We start from the raw sequence: 15,048 nt of genomic DNA, 5'->3' as shown, positions 1-15,048 counted from the left end.
ACACAACAGCTGCAAACAGAACCTGTTACACGTCTGTTATGTTGACAACTTGAATATTCAAGTGTTGTCGCTTTAGAGATGGGATTCTCCAAAATGGTGAATGATTCTTGATAAAATAGTAAACAAAACCTACAATTGACAGCAGAGGTGCATCCTTGGAATGCCTTTGCCAAACCCGGGGCAAAGGGGGTGAATGTCGTGTAACACATTAGATTCTAGGCTCAAGTAATAGTAACCAGATGTTTTGCTGCCGTGAATGAGACATTTAAAAACTCAGATGAGATGCCAGGTTGATGGTTAATACTGAACGTCAACTTGTTTGGATTGAGGGATACAAAGTATTAAGCCTGGCTGTGTCTGTGAGGGTGTTGCCAAAGGAGATTAACATTTGAGTCAGGGGGCTGGGGAAGGCAGATCCACCCTTGATCTGGTGGGCACAATCTAGTCAGCTTCCAGCAAATATAAAGAAGGCAGAAAAATGTGAAAAGGAGAGACGGGCCTGGCCTCCCAGCCTACATCTTTTTCCCAGGCTGGTTGCTTCCTGCCCTCCAGCATCAGACTCCAAGTTCTTCAGTTCTGGGACTCGGACTGGCTCTCCTTGCTCCTCAGCTTGCAGACAGTCTGTTGTGGGACCTTGTGAGAGCTGCAAACAGAACCTGTTACAGGTGTGTAAGTTAATACTTAATAAATAAATAAATATATATATATATATATATATATATATATATATATATATATATATCTCCTTTGAGTTCTGGCCCTCTAAGAGAACCCCGACTAATAGACCAGGCCAGCAGAAGTTTTTGTGCAGGATGGTACCGTGAAGGTCAGGATCGCTAGGACCCCTGGCCCCACCCATTAAGTGCTACCAAGGCCCTCCAATCATTGTGACAACCAAAAACACCCCCACAAAATTCCAAAACGCCTCTTGGGGACAGCACTGCCCTTGTTGAGACCGTTTATAGAGACTCCTTGCATGTGCGATGAGTCCATGTGGGAGCTAAGTGCTCCTTTTGCCTGACCCATCAGCCTCAGTCTGGAGCCAGTAACCCTCATCTTGATCACTCGCGGAGGAAGCGACAGCCTCAGACCCGGCAGTGTCTCTGTGGATGTGCCCACCACTCAGTCTAGTGGCCACTCAAAGACCACAGTAGCTCAAGCTCAAAGCAGCTACATTTCTGGACCTCTCTGACGCCATTGCCTCGCTGACACTGAGCAAAGTTACTGCCAGCTCAACAGCCGGCCTTTTCCCCTTAGTTAGATGTTTGGGAGGATGCAGCCTCCCAAGGAAGTCTTGGAAACAAAATTAATAAAATTAAACAGGAGGTGGGGAAGGCACCCACACTCCCATATCCCCTCCGACTTCCCTGCCTGGTGACTGACCTCTAGTCCACCACTACTGCTTCTGCTCTTGAGGCTGGTGACAGGGAGAGTGGGAGGAGGGCTGAGCTGCTGGACAGGGCAAAGGGGGAGCCGGAGTTCATAAGAAGCTGTTACCCACCTTCCACAAGGAATGCTGACCTGTTAGGGAATCTAGCTGGTGGAGGTTTTCCACTAACACAATAGTAAAAAATAAAGTTGTTAATACCAGGAGAGCTTTAGCATTTATTCATGTTTTCATACAGTGCTCTTTCACTCTGGGGCCACCTGATAGATTTGCCAGTCAACCATAAAAAGTATATGTGGATCCCTCTCCCAGGGATCCAACCAATTTTGCTTTCTCTAATAGGAATAAAAGAGAGGATTGTAAATGTCAGACGGCAGATTGTATAGCAACATCAATTGAGCCAGGCATTCATAAGCAAATGTACCATTTATCTAACAAAGGTCTGGGTGGTTTTGTTAATTTAAATGACCTGATGCTGGGGTGCAAATTGAGATGAGGCATTGTCTGCGGATTCAGGTGCAAGTGGAGGTGGATATTGCCACCAGCCTTGGAGTCGGCTGGATCTGCTCCAGTGCAGCACAGCCGGGGAACCAGGCGCAAGGTCTGCATGGCCTTGTGTGTGTTTAACCCTGGGTAAAAGGCCATGTCAAGCCTTAGACATGCAGATTCTGTTTGTGGTTCCGAAGTGAGCCTAGTACCTTCAACCTAGAAAATTCAAAATTAGCTGAGATGACAAATATGGACTCCAGGGAAAAGACCAGATGGAAACTGACCGAGAATAGTTTGGCAGCCTTGATGCAAGGCCCTCCTTGAATCCTGGGAGGATGAGGGGCTGCATCTAAGAGGCTGTAACCACTTGATTTCCCTCAGCCAGTCCCTGGATGCTAGAGTACCCACATGCCAAAATCCTTATGTAGGATCCCAGGACCTTGGCATGGCCAAATGCCAGCAGGTGACCTTTGAGAGAACCAACCCTTTCAGCCGCAAACTCAGCTGCCTGTGATAGCTGTCAGCTCAGCTCAACAAGAGACAGACCCAGTCCTGTAGCCATGCCCTCCTCCCACTGAAGCCCTTATACTGGCCTCTGTTTCCCAATTAGAGGAACCAGCACATCCATGCCTTACTGGGAAGCAAGAGCCAGGATTTGGAAGGAACTGCTCGGCTCTGTCTCTGGGTCTTGGCTGAGAGGCGGGCACCCTCTAGCTATTACCCAGTTTCTCTTTCTGACTTAATCCCTGGTAGTTTTCCCTTCCAGGCCCCTCCTGAGAGCCAGTCAGCTCTCAAGCAAGGTGGCCAAGTGAGCCCTGTCCGGTAGGGGGAAGGTAAGCATGTTTGCTAAAACTGTGTTTCCCAAAGCGTGCTCAGTGGACTATCTGTGCCAGAATCAGCAGAGACTCTTAAAATGCAGCTTTCCGGGCCTCACCCCATACTTGCTACCCTTCTAGAAGCTGAAAATTTGTTTCTAACAGACCTGCAGACCTTCTAGAGGTGAGAATCTATAGCAGCTCTCCCATACCGTTGTGTTTCCTCATCTAGGCCTGTCCTGGGCTTCCTCTACGGAAAGCCAGAGTAAACACGTTCTTTGTTGAGTTTCCTGAGGCCCTGGTGTTATGTGGTTGAAAGACCAGGGTCAGGAGATCTGGGTTCTGATCTTGGATCTGCTACTAGTCTGCCCTGTGGTCCAGCCATGTCCCTTCCCCACCCTGGGCCTCAGTTTTCCCATCTGTCTAATGACTGCATTTGGCTCATTGCTGGTTCTGGTGTTGGGACTAAGGAGTGAGGAGTGTTCCAGGGAGAGCTCCAAGTGATGGAAGGGACAGGAGGCAGTCTGAGTTCCTCCAGGCCATGGGCAGGCTGCAGCACCTGGTGAAGGTATGCCCACCGTAGGTCCCTGTTAGCAGTGTTCTCTAAGAACGTGAAGCTATTCACCCAAGAGATGCAAAGATGCTGGGAGCAGTCGTTGCATTAAGAAGCTCAGTCTAGGAGATAGGACAAGGACAAACCCCTCCAGGCTCACAGAGCCAAGGTCCAGAGTGTGTGGTTTGGAATGGATGGAAACAGCTCTGTGGAACTGGGCCTTGGCAGAAAAGTCAGATTTGAAGAGAGGGTCTGCCAGGAGTGGGGCACCTGGGAGCGAGCTCTGCGGGTGGGCTTTCTGGCAGGGACTGGGAAGTCAGTGGAGCCAGACTGGGACCACTGGGAGGGCCTTCAAGGCTAGAGTAGCCAGTGGTTTTAGGCCAATGACAGGCATAAACACCGCCACAGGGTGCTGAGAGAAGGGGATAGTGACCCACTCACTTAGAAGTCACAGACCCCAGGGGACAGCGGCAGTGGGTTACCAGGTGGCACGACTTCCAGTACACCTGTCTATGTTTGTTTGGGGATTGTGAGAAGACTGTATCATATGTGTGTAACAATCTCTTGGAATTTTCAGAGTTTTGTGGCTCAGTCAACACTGTCAGTGAAACGACATCATGTTAGCTAAAATGTATCTTAAAGATAAGCCCATTGGTTTTGGCATTTATTGTTAATTGAATTTTCCCAGAAATGGCAGCAGAAAGATTGTTAATGTTCATGAATTTACATCAAGTTAAACATCTGTTCCTCTTAAGCTAAACTCCAGCAAAGTTACAGCAGCTCCTAAATTAGATCTGGGAGTAAAATGCTGCTTGTTCTTTGCGCAGCTTAGCAGTTTCGAAATAGACCTCAGAATGACACATCACAACTGAGGCCCCTGTAACGCAGCCACGCTGAGCTATATAACATGGGTGCCAGACAATTAAGCCAGGTTTTTGCTTTGGTGGTGAAGATCGAAGCTTTGCTGGGGCAGCACATGACATGACTTACCAGGCTAATGGGGCAAGTGTGGGAACCAGTGTTGCTAATGTCTGGGGGACAGGCAGCCAAGAGGATGGGGGCATGTCCTGTCTCTCCCCTGGGCCTGTCTGGGGGGTTCTCAGGTGAGGTTTGGGGATCTGAGCTCTAGCCACCCTGCCAGGTTGAAGAGGGGCTGGAGCCCAGTGAGTGCAGCTCCAGAGAGTGGCTGGTTACTATGTGGTTTCTGCAGGGATGGCCTGTGTCTGGTTTGGGAAGAGAGATCCTCACCCCATTTGTTGGCATTCAGAGCAGACCCACCATCCCCCACCCAGGCAAGTCTTTCTTCCCCATGCCTTTGCCCTTAGGTCCACACCCCCTTCCCCAAAGGGATTGCTTCCAGCAGTGGCAGCTGAGCTCTTTCATGATGTTGAGCCATGTCCTGCATTCCCCTCTCCAGTACATTTTGGATATTCTTCAAAGGGGGACTCCTGAGAGTAGAGTGACCCCAAGAAGGGAGATTCCAGCACCCCGGAGACTCATGGGGCTGGGGTCTTATAGTGGCCTGGGGATTCCCCCCACCCACCTTGACCCCACATTTTGCCTGTGTATAAAGCTGTCCCCAGGAACACAGATGGTCCACAGGGTCGGCTCTGTTCGTTTACTGATCAGAGCCGGGGCAAAAAACACGGTCTTTCCTGAAGCTGTGCCATAGCCAAATTCATCCACAGGCCTCCTTACCTGGGTGGCTGTTTCAAGCACAGGGCACCCAGCTGGCCTCTTCACAGGGTGATCCACGGCTCTCCTGACCAGCAATGCCAAGACAAGAGGGCAGAAGCTTTCCTCCTCCTCTCCAGAAGCAATTCCCAGGCAGCTGCCTTGTGCCCACCACACTTCTATGCAACCTAGTGTCCAGAGACCACCTCGCCACCACCCCTAGCCTGGCCATGCTGGAGTTCACTCCATGGGAACAGCATTGCATGTTTTGGGTTGTCCCCACTGGGTGAGGTATGGAGGTCTGGGCTTCAGTGAGCATGGCCACATGTACCACATGGTCAGCATGCCCCCCAAGGAACTGACATGATGGGTGACACAGGCACTAGCCCCCTCCAGAGATCCAGACCCGTCACCATGGTGCAGGGTGGCTGGGATTGTCTCCTCTTCAGGGCAGGGCTGTAGCCACTCTCCAAGCCCACCTGCCACCCGTCTTCCACAGTCATACAGGTAACAGACACTGAATGAGCCCCTTCTATGTGTGGATGCTGGGCCAGGTGCTGGGGGTACACCTGTAAGCAAGGCCCCCCTGCACTGGAGGAGCTCACAGTCTAACAGGGAACCTGATGATCCACAGTCGATGAAAAAGTCACAGAAATTGAAGGCTGGAGAAGGCTGGCGAGAGAGAACAGGGCAGCACACGAGGGTCCCCGTTAGGCAGGATTGGTGTGTTAGGCGAGGGAGGCTGAAGGAATTGGTGAAGAAACACCTTGCAGTGAGAGAGTAGGACAGGGCAGCAAGAGAGAGCCCACTTTCCCGCCCCACCACCATGCAGGTGCCTCACCCCTAGGATCCAAGGCCTGGGCCTTGACCACATGGCCTGTCTCGCTCTCAGAATCTGAGCTCCCGACGGCCTGTGTAGCACTTTCCACATTGCCCACATTACACAACGCCTCCCTCCCCTTGACTCTTCGGAGTCTCCCAGCCCCACCCACGCCTTTTACAGGAGCTTCACCTGCCACAGAATTAAGATGGTCCCTTTGAGCACAGTCTGGCAGGGGCACAAGTGGCTGATGGAATATTTACAATGTCTCCCTTGCTTCCCTTTGTTTTGCAATAGAAAGTGTTTCTTTGATGGACATTTAATTCCAGAGACTGCTACCTGCTACCTATCTCCCTCTGCTCAAAAATTAAATGTGGATGTGCCTGTTCTCCTGCTATAATCATCTTCCTCTGTGTGAAGGGAGTGCAGTGGGAATGAGAGAACATTAGAATCTTCAAAGAGGGACAATTATTGAGGGAACTAGATTAATGAGGTGTCATAACAACTTAGCCGGATCTGCGATTGACCTTTCTCATGGAGAACGGGCTTGATAAATGTAGTTCATTACCAAGTTCTGACATGAAAATAGGATCACACTCTGGGCTCCTCAGCAAGCTGATCAGTATTTTATCTGCCAAAGCAGGCCTGGTCTGGGAGCAGGAGGAGCCCCACGCATGTGCTGGCAAGGAGTCTGAGGCCAGGGCCAGGGGCTGGCCAGGCCAGCCCTGTGGCATGGAGGGCACCCAGGCTGGCAGGAAGGTGGCTGAGCCCTTCACAGAGCCTGCCAATGACTCTGTCAGTGTCAGGCTTACCAGGACATGCAGCATCTCTCCCCAAGAAGCCCCAGATGGGGCATGTGCACTGGCGGTCAGGAGGGAGGGAGAGGATCAGGACATCTTCTGTCTTCTGTTTAGCCGTGAGCACTGATTTAGTTGCCAACCTGTCCCAGACCCCACAGTAAAGGGGACAAAGACAAATGAGCCATACCCCTCCCTTGGGGCTTTGAGCTCATCTCACCAAGAGAAGACCCCAGGCCTCGCCAACCACTTGCTAAGTCCTCACATTTCCTTGTATGCTATGACCCTGGAAGGCAATAAGAAGCTATTATTATCCCCATGTTAAGATAGGGAATAGGAGTAGGAAGGGCAGGGGAGTGAATGCCTTTCCTAAGGTCTCACAGCTGAAGTCAGGTGGTCTTCTGATCCTCCATCCAGTGTTCTGTCTGATCTTGTGGTGACTGTCATTAGCAGTGTTAATATCAGGTAGACACAGCAGCCTATGATGAAGTCTGTGTCCCCCTAAAGACCTTAGACAAGGTTGTTACAGGGTGAGCCCATCACCCAGGCTCCAGCTTCATGAAAATGCCCTGGAGCCACAGGACTCTGGTCCTCTCATTCAACAAGCATTTCATACTGTAATGCTGCATGGGGAGCTGTCCACTTCAATTCCTGCCTGCTCAGAACATGTAATCCCGTTAAGGGGACATAGCAGATGCTGAAAGCCACCCATCCAGCTTCCCTCAGTCAACCCCAGAGGTAATGTGCAGCTTGAATGGACGATTCCCCATAACACTTGCCAAGAGCATCCAATCCCAGGCACCTGCAGCTTCAGCCTGAGGACATTTTCTGGTCTCAGGCGTGGACTCAGTCCTCGTTTGGGAGGTCCAGAACTGCTAGCTGGAGGTGGTGAATTCCTCCAAGAGCAACCTCAGCTAATAGGGATGGAAGTCAGTAGAAAAATATCCCGGCTCCCTCCCACCTCAGTGAAGCAATTCTGCGGTGTGTTCTACACAGTCCCTCTGAGGACCCCATGGGGTTGAACCCCCATTGCCCACAGCGGCAACCCACTCATGAGTGAACCCTTTGTTGGCTTTTCTCCCTTCCCAGTCTACTTCTTGCTCCTTCCAGCACTTCTTGGGATCGTCTTCAAATATGCTGCTTGCCCCTAGATCCTCATCTCAGGGACTGCTTTGGGGGAGCCCAAACTAAGGCTGGGGCAAGCCTCACCCAGAAAGGATTTCATAGCAGGCAGAAAGGAAAGCTGAGGGAGAAGGCAGTCCCGTGTGTGTGTGCATGTGTGTGTGTGTGTGTCTGTGTGTGTGTGTGTGTGTGTGTGTGTGTGTAAGTGGACAAGCTTCCTGCAGACAAGGTGGATTGGGCCTGAAGACAGGAAGGGGGTGGGGCAGCATGAGAAAGGGCAGCTGTGTTCAGAGCTTAGGGAATTTCCAGCTATGGAGGAGGCTTCCCTGAAATTCTCCAAACCTCACTGTAAGGCTTGACTTAGCCAAGGTTACCACAAAGGCAAAAACAAAATCCCCTTATTTATAACAACACAAATTTCTCTTTACCTGGAAACCAGCAAGACTCAGAGAAAACACTGAAATGACTTTCCAAACATGTGGGCAGAAACTTCTGCAGTCCAAATCACGGCGGTCCTGCCCACTCATGAAGCAGGTCCCCTGCGGGTCCCAACCTGGCAGCCCCTGCTGAGCCTCATTCAAGGCATGGACGTCAAGGTTATATGCAAGCATCCCACCTTCTCTCTGGAAGAGTCACGCCTCTGGATTAATCAATGCTGAAGTTCAACTGTATTCTGAGTCTCCCCATCCCAGGCTGAGTTAGAGAGGCCCTGGCAATGGGATCTGGGCCCCAGCTCAGGGCTCCTTATGGCATTCTCTCGAACCATACTCTCGAACTCCTGACCTCAGGTAATCCACCTGCCTCAGCCTCCCAAAGTACTAGGATTCTAGGTGTGAGCCACTGCGCCCGGCCTGCCACTATCATTCTCAACATCATCTTGACCATCACCCACACGGGCACCAGGGAGGAGTGGGGTGGTCCCCAAGCCTCTGCCACACACCCCAGGGACCTTCCCTCCGAAGGAGTAAAGTATCCTGTGGACCAAGGCAAAGACTGGACCCTGCCCTTGTCCAGAGAGATGTGATTCCCTCCCTACCTGGGAGCCAGGCCCAACACACACAGTGTCAGGGCACGGAGAATCATGAAGGTAAGGGGTGCCAGCTTACATCAGGTGATGTTTAAGCAGAGGCCAAGATGAGTACACCAGGTGGAGATTTGGGTGAATAGCACTCCAGCCAGGGGGATAGTCAATGCCAGGCCCCTGGGCAGGAGCATGCCCAGTGATCAGTGCCGCTGAAGTCCCCTCGGTCCCTCCATACCCCCCACCTCTCTTGTAGTCACCTGTGTGGAATTGCTGGGCAGGTAGGCAGGGCTGACTGGGGTGAAGATAAGAAAGACATGAACCTTGAGTGTTGACACTTTCTTGCCCAAAATGATTGGAATTTTTTTTTTTTTTTTTTTTTTTTTTGAAACGGAGTCTCGCTCTGTCTCCCAGGCTGGAGTGCAGTGGCGTGATCTCGGCTCACTGCAAGCTATGCCTCCCGGGTTCATACCATTCTCCTGCCTCAGCCTCCCGAGTAGCTGGGACCACAGGCGCCCACCACCATGCCCGGCTAATTTTTTGTATTTTTGGTAGAGACGGGGTTTCACTGTGTTAGCCAGGATGGTCTCAATCTCCTGACCTCATGATCCGCCTGCCTCGGCCTCCCAAAGTGCTGGGATTACAGGCGTGAGCCACCACGCCCGGCCAATGATTGGAATTTGAGGAGAATAGGAGGAAGATCAGAAAACAGGTCTCGGAGCCCACACAGCAGACGAGGGCTGGACTACGTGAAAGAGCTCATTTCAATAATAGGCTCAGTGTCACTCATGGAGAGGGCCCAGCTTCACATCTGGCCAGCAGTGTGTTGACAGCAGCTGCATCTGGGAGGTGGATTTCGGGATGATTTATTTTCTTTTTCTTTATATTTATTTGCACTTTCCAAGTGGTTCTCTGATGGGCATGTATTTCTTCTAGAATTAGACAAATGTTTGAAGCTGGAAGAGGGGAGGGAGCCTTTAGCTGAAGACATGTCCGGTGGTGTCCAAAATGCCCAGTGCTTCACACAGCTAAGTCACTCCTATCTGACCCCACGGTGAAACCAGCAGGGGGCAGGGATGTAAAAATAAAACTGGAATTTGGTAACCTATGAGTTTGACACACCTTGCTAGGAAGATATCTATCCTGGAAGCCAAGGCCAGCTGTGAGGGAGGAAAGCTATCCAGGGAGACTGAGCTGGAGGCTGCAGCTTTGGGGCGTCTGCCTCTGGGGGCTGGAAGAAGGCAAAGAAGGAAGTTTTCCTTCCCCTACTCCACCTCAAGCCCTGTGGAATTCGGATGACAAAGGCAGGGAGTGAAGGCAGGGAGCCACCAAGAGGGCAGCCCTTGGAGATGAAGGCTCAAAAGCCTTCCCAAAAAGCGAATTTGGACTTTGGGATCTCGAGTGATCCCAAAGGATCACTGTGATCAGGATGCACAGAAGCAGAGCTCTGAGCATCAGGCCGCCTTTCCTCCAGGGTCCACGGCCCTTCCCCAGTGCTGTCGGGCACCAGAGGAGCTCAGTAATTTCGGACAAATGACTTCATGATTTAAGTTTGGGCAAAGTTCTCTCTTGCAACTCATTAAAGCACAGTTGCTCCTGGGGTAAAGAAGGATTTAAGATTCTGTTCCTGGAATCCCTTGGTTCATCTCAGGACCCCAGTGGCGAGCTTGGCCCGGGCATGGAGTGCCCTCAGTAAAGGGAAGAAATGACAAAGGAAGTTTTGAACAGCATGATGTGCGGTGCCACACACTTCCCCAAAGCCTTGGAGGCTCTGCCTGGGTTGTCCCACTGCCCTCTCCTGCCTGTCTTGTTTCACTCTCCACCTGACTCAGCCCCTCTAGCCCAGCCCCACCAGCTTTCACCAGTCTCCAGACGTGCCACACCATGGCTCCTGCACGCGCAGTCCTGCTCCTGGCCTGCTCTTCCCTCTGCTTCCTCCCGCAACTCCTCATCCTACAGGTCTCATCCTGAACATCCCTCCCTTGGCCTCACACCACAGGCACCCACAGTGCCCAGGACTAGAGGCTGCCCGGCATCGGGCACACAGTATGTAAATAAACACTGGTAAAAGGATGGGAGTGGCCTGGCCCGTGTGGGCCCTAGCAGGGGGTGGGACCGTGGGCTCAGGGAGCTGATGCTGGAGACCTGGAGGACCCACCCCTTTCCCCCAGATGATTGACTTCTAGACCTACACATACCTTCCTGACCAGAAGGTGTCTGTTGGGCAGTTGCCAGGGTGAAGCAGCCAGAAGTCTGCACTCACAGGCAGCTGTGAGGATGTGAGGTGGGGCCGAGCCTGGGGAGGATGCTGCAGCACCCCACTTCCATCCCAGCAAGACCCACCTGGATGGTTTCCCCCACCTGCCAGTGTTGGAGGTGTTGTCTAGCTGCAGACCCCTGCTCACAGGGGGACGCCAGTCCGTGTAGCTCTACAGACTTGAGAAATGGGTTTGCCAGCTGGTGACCCCAAGAACTCCCAGGGCGCTCTCCGTGCTTAGGCCGGCCTGGCCACTGGGGTCCTGAGACGAAACAAGAGGCTCCCAGAAAGGAATCTTGCCCAGGGCAGCAGGCAGCTCAGAAGTGGTTTACGCCCCACCAAGGTCCAGGAGGAAGGTTGGGGGGATCTGCAAGGATGGGGCATCCTGCCCTTCTGACCCGGCTTGTCCTCACCTTCAGGTGGCCCTGCTGCAGCATGTTCTTCGGAGCCTGATTGTCCACTGGTGTTTCTGAGTACAGCCTCTTCCTGACACCATATCCACCTGCTGTGTACATCAGTTTTTCAGTATCTGGGTATAAATGCCCCCCACTCCAGGAAGTCCTGGGGGCTGCAGAAATGCTGGCTCCTGCAGACCCTCCACACAGGCACACATCCATCTCCATTTACCCCAGCAGCTGGCCCCACCTCCACTTTCATTCTGTACCCCCACTTCTGGTCTATTTCCCAGGACAAAGTTTCAGCCTCTTTCAGGGAGTAAGGAGCTAGACTCAGGCAAAACTATTCCTCCCCTTCCCCAAAACTGATCCTTATCCAGGCCCAGAAAAAGGAAAAACCCAGCAAGTTTTGTAGGGGCACAAAGCCACTATTTTCAATGCCATGTAGCTCTACAGACTTGAGAATTGGGTTTGCCAACTGGAGGCCCCAAGAACCCCCAGGAATCAATATCCTACCAGGCAAAAGAGGGATGCAGGCAAGGTGAGGGGGTGGGAGAGAGGCATTCTTGTCAGAGCATGAAGACTCCCAGAGAGCAAATAGATCTGATTATATTGAACACAACAATTGATTTTTTTCTAAACAAACATGCAGGAGGAAATGGTAATGGGCATCTGTTTCTGACGGAAATCAATTGACCCCAAATTGGAAGAAAATCTAGAAATACAAACAAGCACAAGAAAAAGTGGTTGGGCTGTCCAGGCTTATCAAGGGAGGGTATGAGGGAGGAAAAGAGGAAGGGAGGAAGAGAGAAACAGACAGACAGACTTCCCCATCATCCCTTTCCCCCCAGTAGCTTCCCTGATGATTGCTCTTCAGTAAATGTGGTTCCCATAATGACAAGGGAGAGAGTAGCTATCATGTTATGAGCCCTTACTGGGTGCCACGCTGGTGCAAAGGCCTGTATGTGCACATCTTACTTAATCCTCGTAACAAACCCGTGTGGGAGGCACTGGTATCTCTGCTTCACAGATGAGATCACTGAGGCACCCTGCCCAAGGCTACATGCCTGATGGCAGCAGAGCTAGAGCTCAAACCCAGGGGACCTCAGAGCTCATGCTCTCTAACACTTCTTTCTATTGACTCTCCAACTCTGGGATATTATCTCAGGCCCTAAACTGGCCTTGGAATTAAGGAGAAGAGCCCCAGGCTCCAGCAACCCATTGGCCTTCAACCTGGAATGGTCAGTGAGGAGCCCATGCGTATTCTCCAGGATTCAGCAAAGTCAGGCGCTGGAAGTACTCATCCCCCAGGGAGACTGGAAGTGGGGCTGGAGGGACTGCCCTCTCCGCTGACACTCCTGCAGTCCCAGTGTATGGACCTTGCCCTGCGTGATGTCCATCCTAGAAGCCCGTCACCAGCAAGATAAACTGTGCCATGCTGCAATGCATCCCAGGCCTTACTTCCCCAAACACTGCACGGTTCTGATGCTGTTCAGCAAGCGCGCCTGGGATAAAACAAGCTGTGTGCTTCGGTTTTAACGTTGTAAAGCTTCTTTTTGTTTCTTGGTCATAGACTTGTGTATATGTTTGTTTTGAAGTAATCCAGCTCTGGGAGGGTGCCTAATTAACATAAGCAGGGCTTATTAGTCCTGTTAACTAAAACTCCCTAATCTAGGAGGCCAAGTATTCAAAAGCAGCCTTTAAGGTAGGATTAAGGCAAAAACCAGCGATTACAAAATGGAATTGGGGGCAGGTTTCCTAAAGCCTCTGTGGGGCTGCCGCTATATATTCTGCTGGAAGAATTTCCCATTCCATCTGGCAGTCACTCTAGTCTGGCTTGTAGTGGTGCTCAACAAATATTTGTCGGATGGACAGATTCCCTCCAGCATTTGCATCATGTGTAGCATGCATTCCATGTTCGATCAATATTTATGGGATGGATTGGTGAGCAGAACACAAACAAGTCCCATCGACGACAGTTGCACCATGCACTGCACATAGTGAATGCCTAGTGACTATTTGTGAGTGAGATGAATGGACCAGCGGCAAGAATGTTCTCTCAAGACCACGGGATAAGTCTCAAAATAATAACCTCACCTTCTCTTTCAGGTGACACGTGCACCATGGCCGGCTACGCCCGCTTGAAGAATGTCCTTCTGGCACTCCAGACCCGCCTGCAGCCACTCCAAGAAGGAGACAGAAGACAAGACCCTGCCTCCCAGAAGCGCCTCCTGGTGGAATCTCTGTTCAGGGACTTAGATGCAGATGGCAATGGCCACCTCAGCAGCTCCGAACTGGCTCAGGTGGGCATCATGTTCAGTGAAAGTCACATGACGGAGGAATCCAGTTTTCCATTTCCCACCCCGGCCCCCTGGTGTCTAAGAGCATGTGTTCAATACCTCTGAGAACATCTCACAAACAAAATGAGGTCAGGTTCTTCCCACCAGCCACCTTTAGCCTCTATTTACAAACAAGCTTTCAGGCCCTCTCAGCTATCTGGCAAAAAACTCACTTCAGAGGGCCTGGTCTCTGATGTTTTGACTAGGAAATCAATCTTTTCTTCCTTGAGTAGGATTAGTTACTCAGCAGAAAAGTTACAAGGAAGCAGTGCTTGGTTTCCATTGAACACCATTGGAGCTATAACCTGGAAGTCCCCAAGTCTTCTACCTTAGGACATCACTGCTCCTTAGTATCCAAAGATCAAGAACCCAAACCTTGGACTGCTTGTTTGCAGAAAGCCCTGTGTTTACCCGTCAACCCCCACCAAGCCCTGCTCTCATTTGGGAAAACACTTGCATTACACCCTGTGGTTTGCCTCCCTCCCCTGAGACTGCAGTGTTCAACACAGCACACATGTCCTTTGTCGAGCTACAAGGTGGTGCAGGGGTAGTTAGTGTCTGCAGCATAGAAAGTAAGGAAAGAGTGACCTCACTCACTGGGGCCACAGCCACTGCCAGTTGCAGGGAGGAGCCTGTAGGGTCCTGATGGTAGAAAAGCTGGGGTGGGCTGGAGGGGCCTGCATTCCTACTTCTGCTTACTGGTTTGTTTCTAAGGGTCTGTAGCCCTAGAGCCGCACCAGGCAGGTGCAAGATCTGCAAGGAGAGTGAGATCAGCCTCCCCGAGTTGGGTGGTGGGGGGCGGTGGGCAGCCTTTTTCTTGTGACCACAGACTGTCCACCCAGTGGATGGATAATAAAGACAGGTCCCCACCTTTGATGCCAATTTAAAGATGTCTTAAACATGGCACAGGGACCTTCTCAAGGCTGTGGCCCGGTCATTGGGAAGAAGTGGTGTGGGGAGTGCCCTAACATTCATTGAGCCATGTGCTTGACATTGAGCTAGGCCCTTGACCTATGATTAATAAACACAGAAGAGTTCGTTGTTATGTAGGATAGTGGCAAAGAATGCAGACTTTAGAGTCAAACTGCCTAAGGTCAAGTGCTGCGTCCAGCATGTATGAGCTAGTGGACCTTGGGAGACAATGTCGTTTCGCTGTGCCTCTGTGTTCAGCTGTGAACCTCACAGGGTCATCATGAGGGTTAAATGAGCTAAGATAGTGAATGGCTTAGAGTGGTACCTGGCATGTGGTATGTTTCTTTTTTAGACATGGTCTCGCTCTGTCACCCAGACTGGAGTGCAGTAGCGCAATCTTGGCTCATTGCAGCCTCTGCCTCCCAGGCTGAAGCCATTCTTCTGCCTCAGCCTCCCAAGTAGCTGGA

At 51.4% G+C, this 15,048-nt stretch overlaps 1 protein-coding gene across 3 annotated transcripts in view; it reads left to right on the top strand.

The window, feature by feature from the left end:
• FSTL4 (follistatin like 4) overlaps nt 1–15,048 on the top strand; it is a 413,052-nt gene that overhangs the window by 276,278 nt on the left and 121,726 nt on the right. For all 3 annotated transcript variants that reach the window (XM_031011434.3, XM_055386609.2, XM_055386610.2), the window contains one exon: nt 13,440–13,633. In XM_031011434.3, the coding sequence (XP_030867294.2) occupies nt 13,440–13,633 (194 nt within the window). The remainder of the gene's footprint in view (nt 1–13,439; nt 13,634–15,048) is intronic.

Source organism: Gorilla gorilla, chromosome 4 (genome assembly GCF_029281585.2).
Source record: "Gorilla gorilla gorilla isolate KB3781 chromosome 4, NHGRI_mGorGor1-v2.1_pri, whole genome shotgun sequence".
NCBI classification, from domain to species: Eukaryota; Metazoa; Chordata; class Mammalia; order Primates; family Hominidae; genus Gorilla; species Gorilla gorilla.
This window is presented reverse-complemented; position numbering and strand designations above follow the sequence as displayed.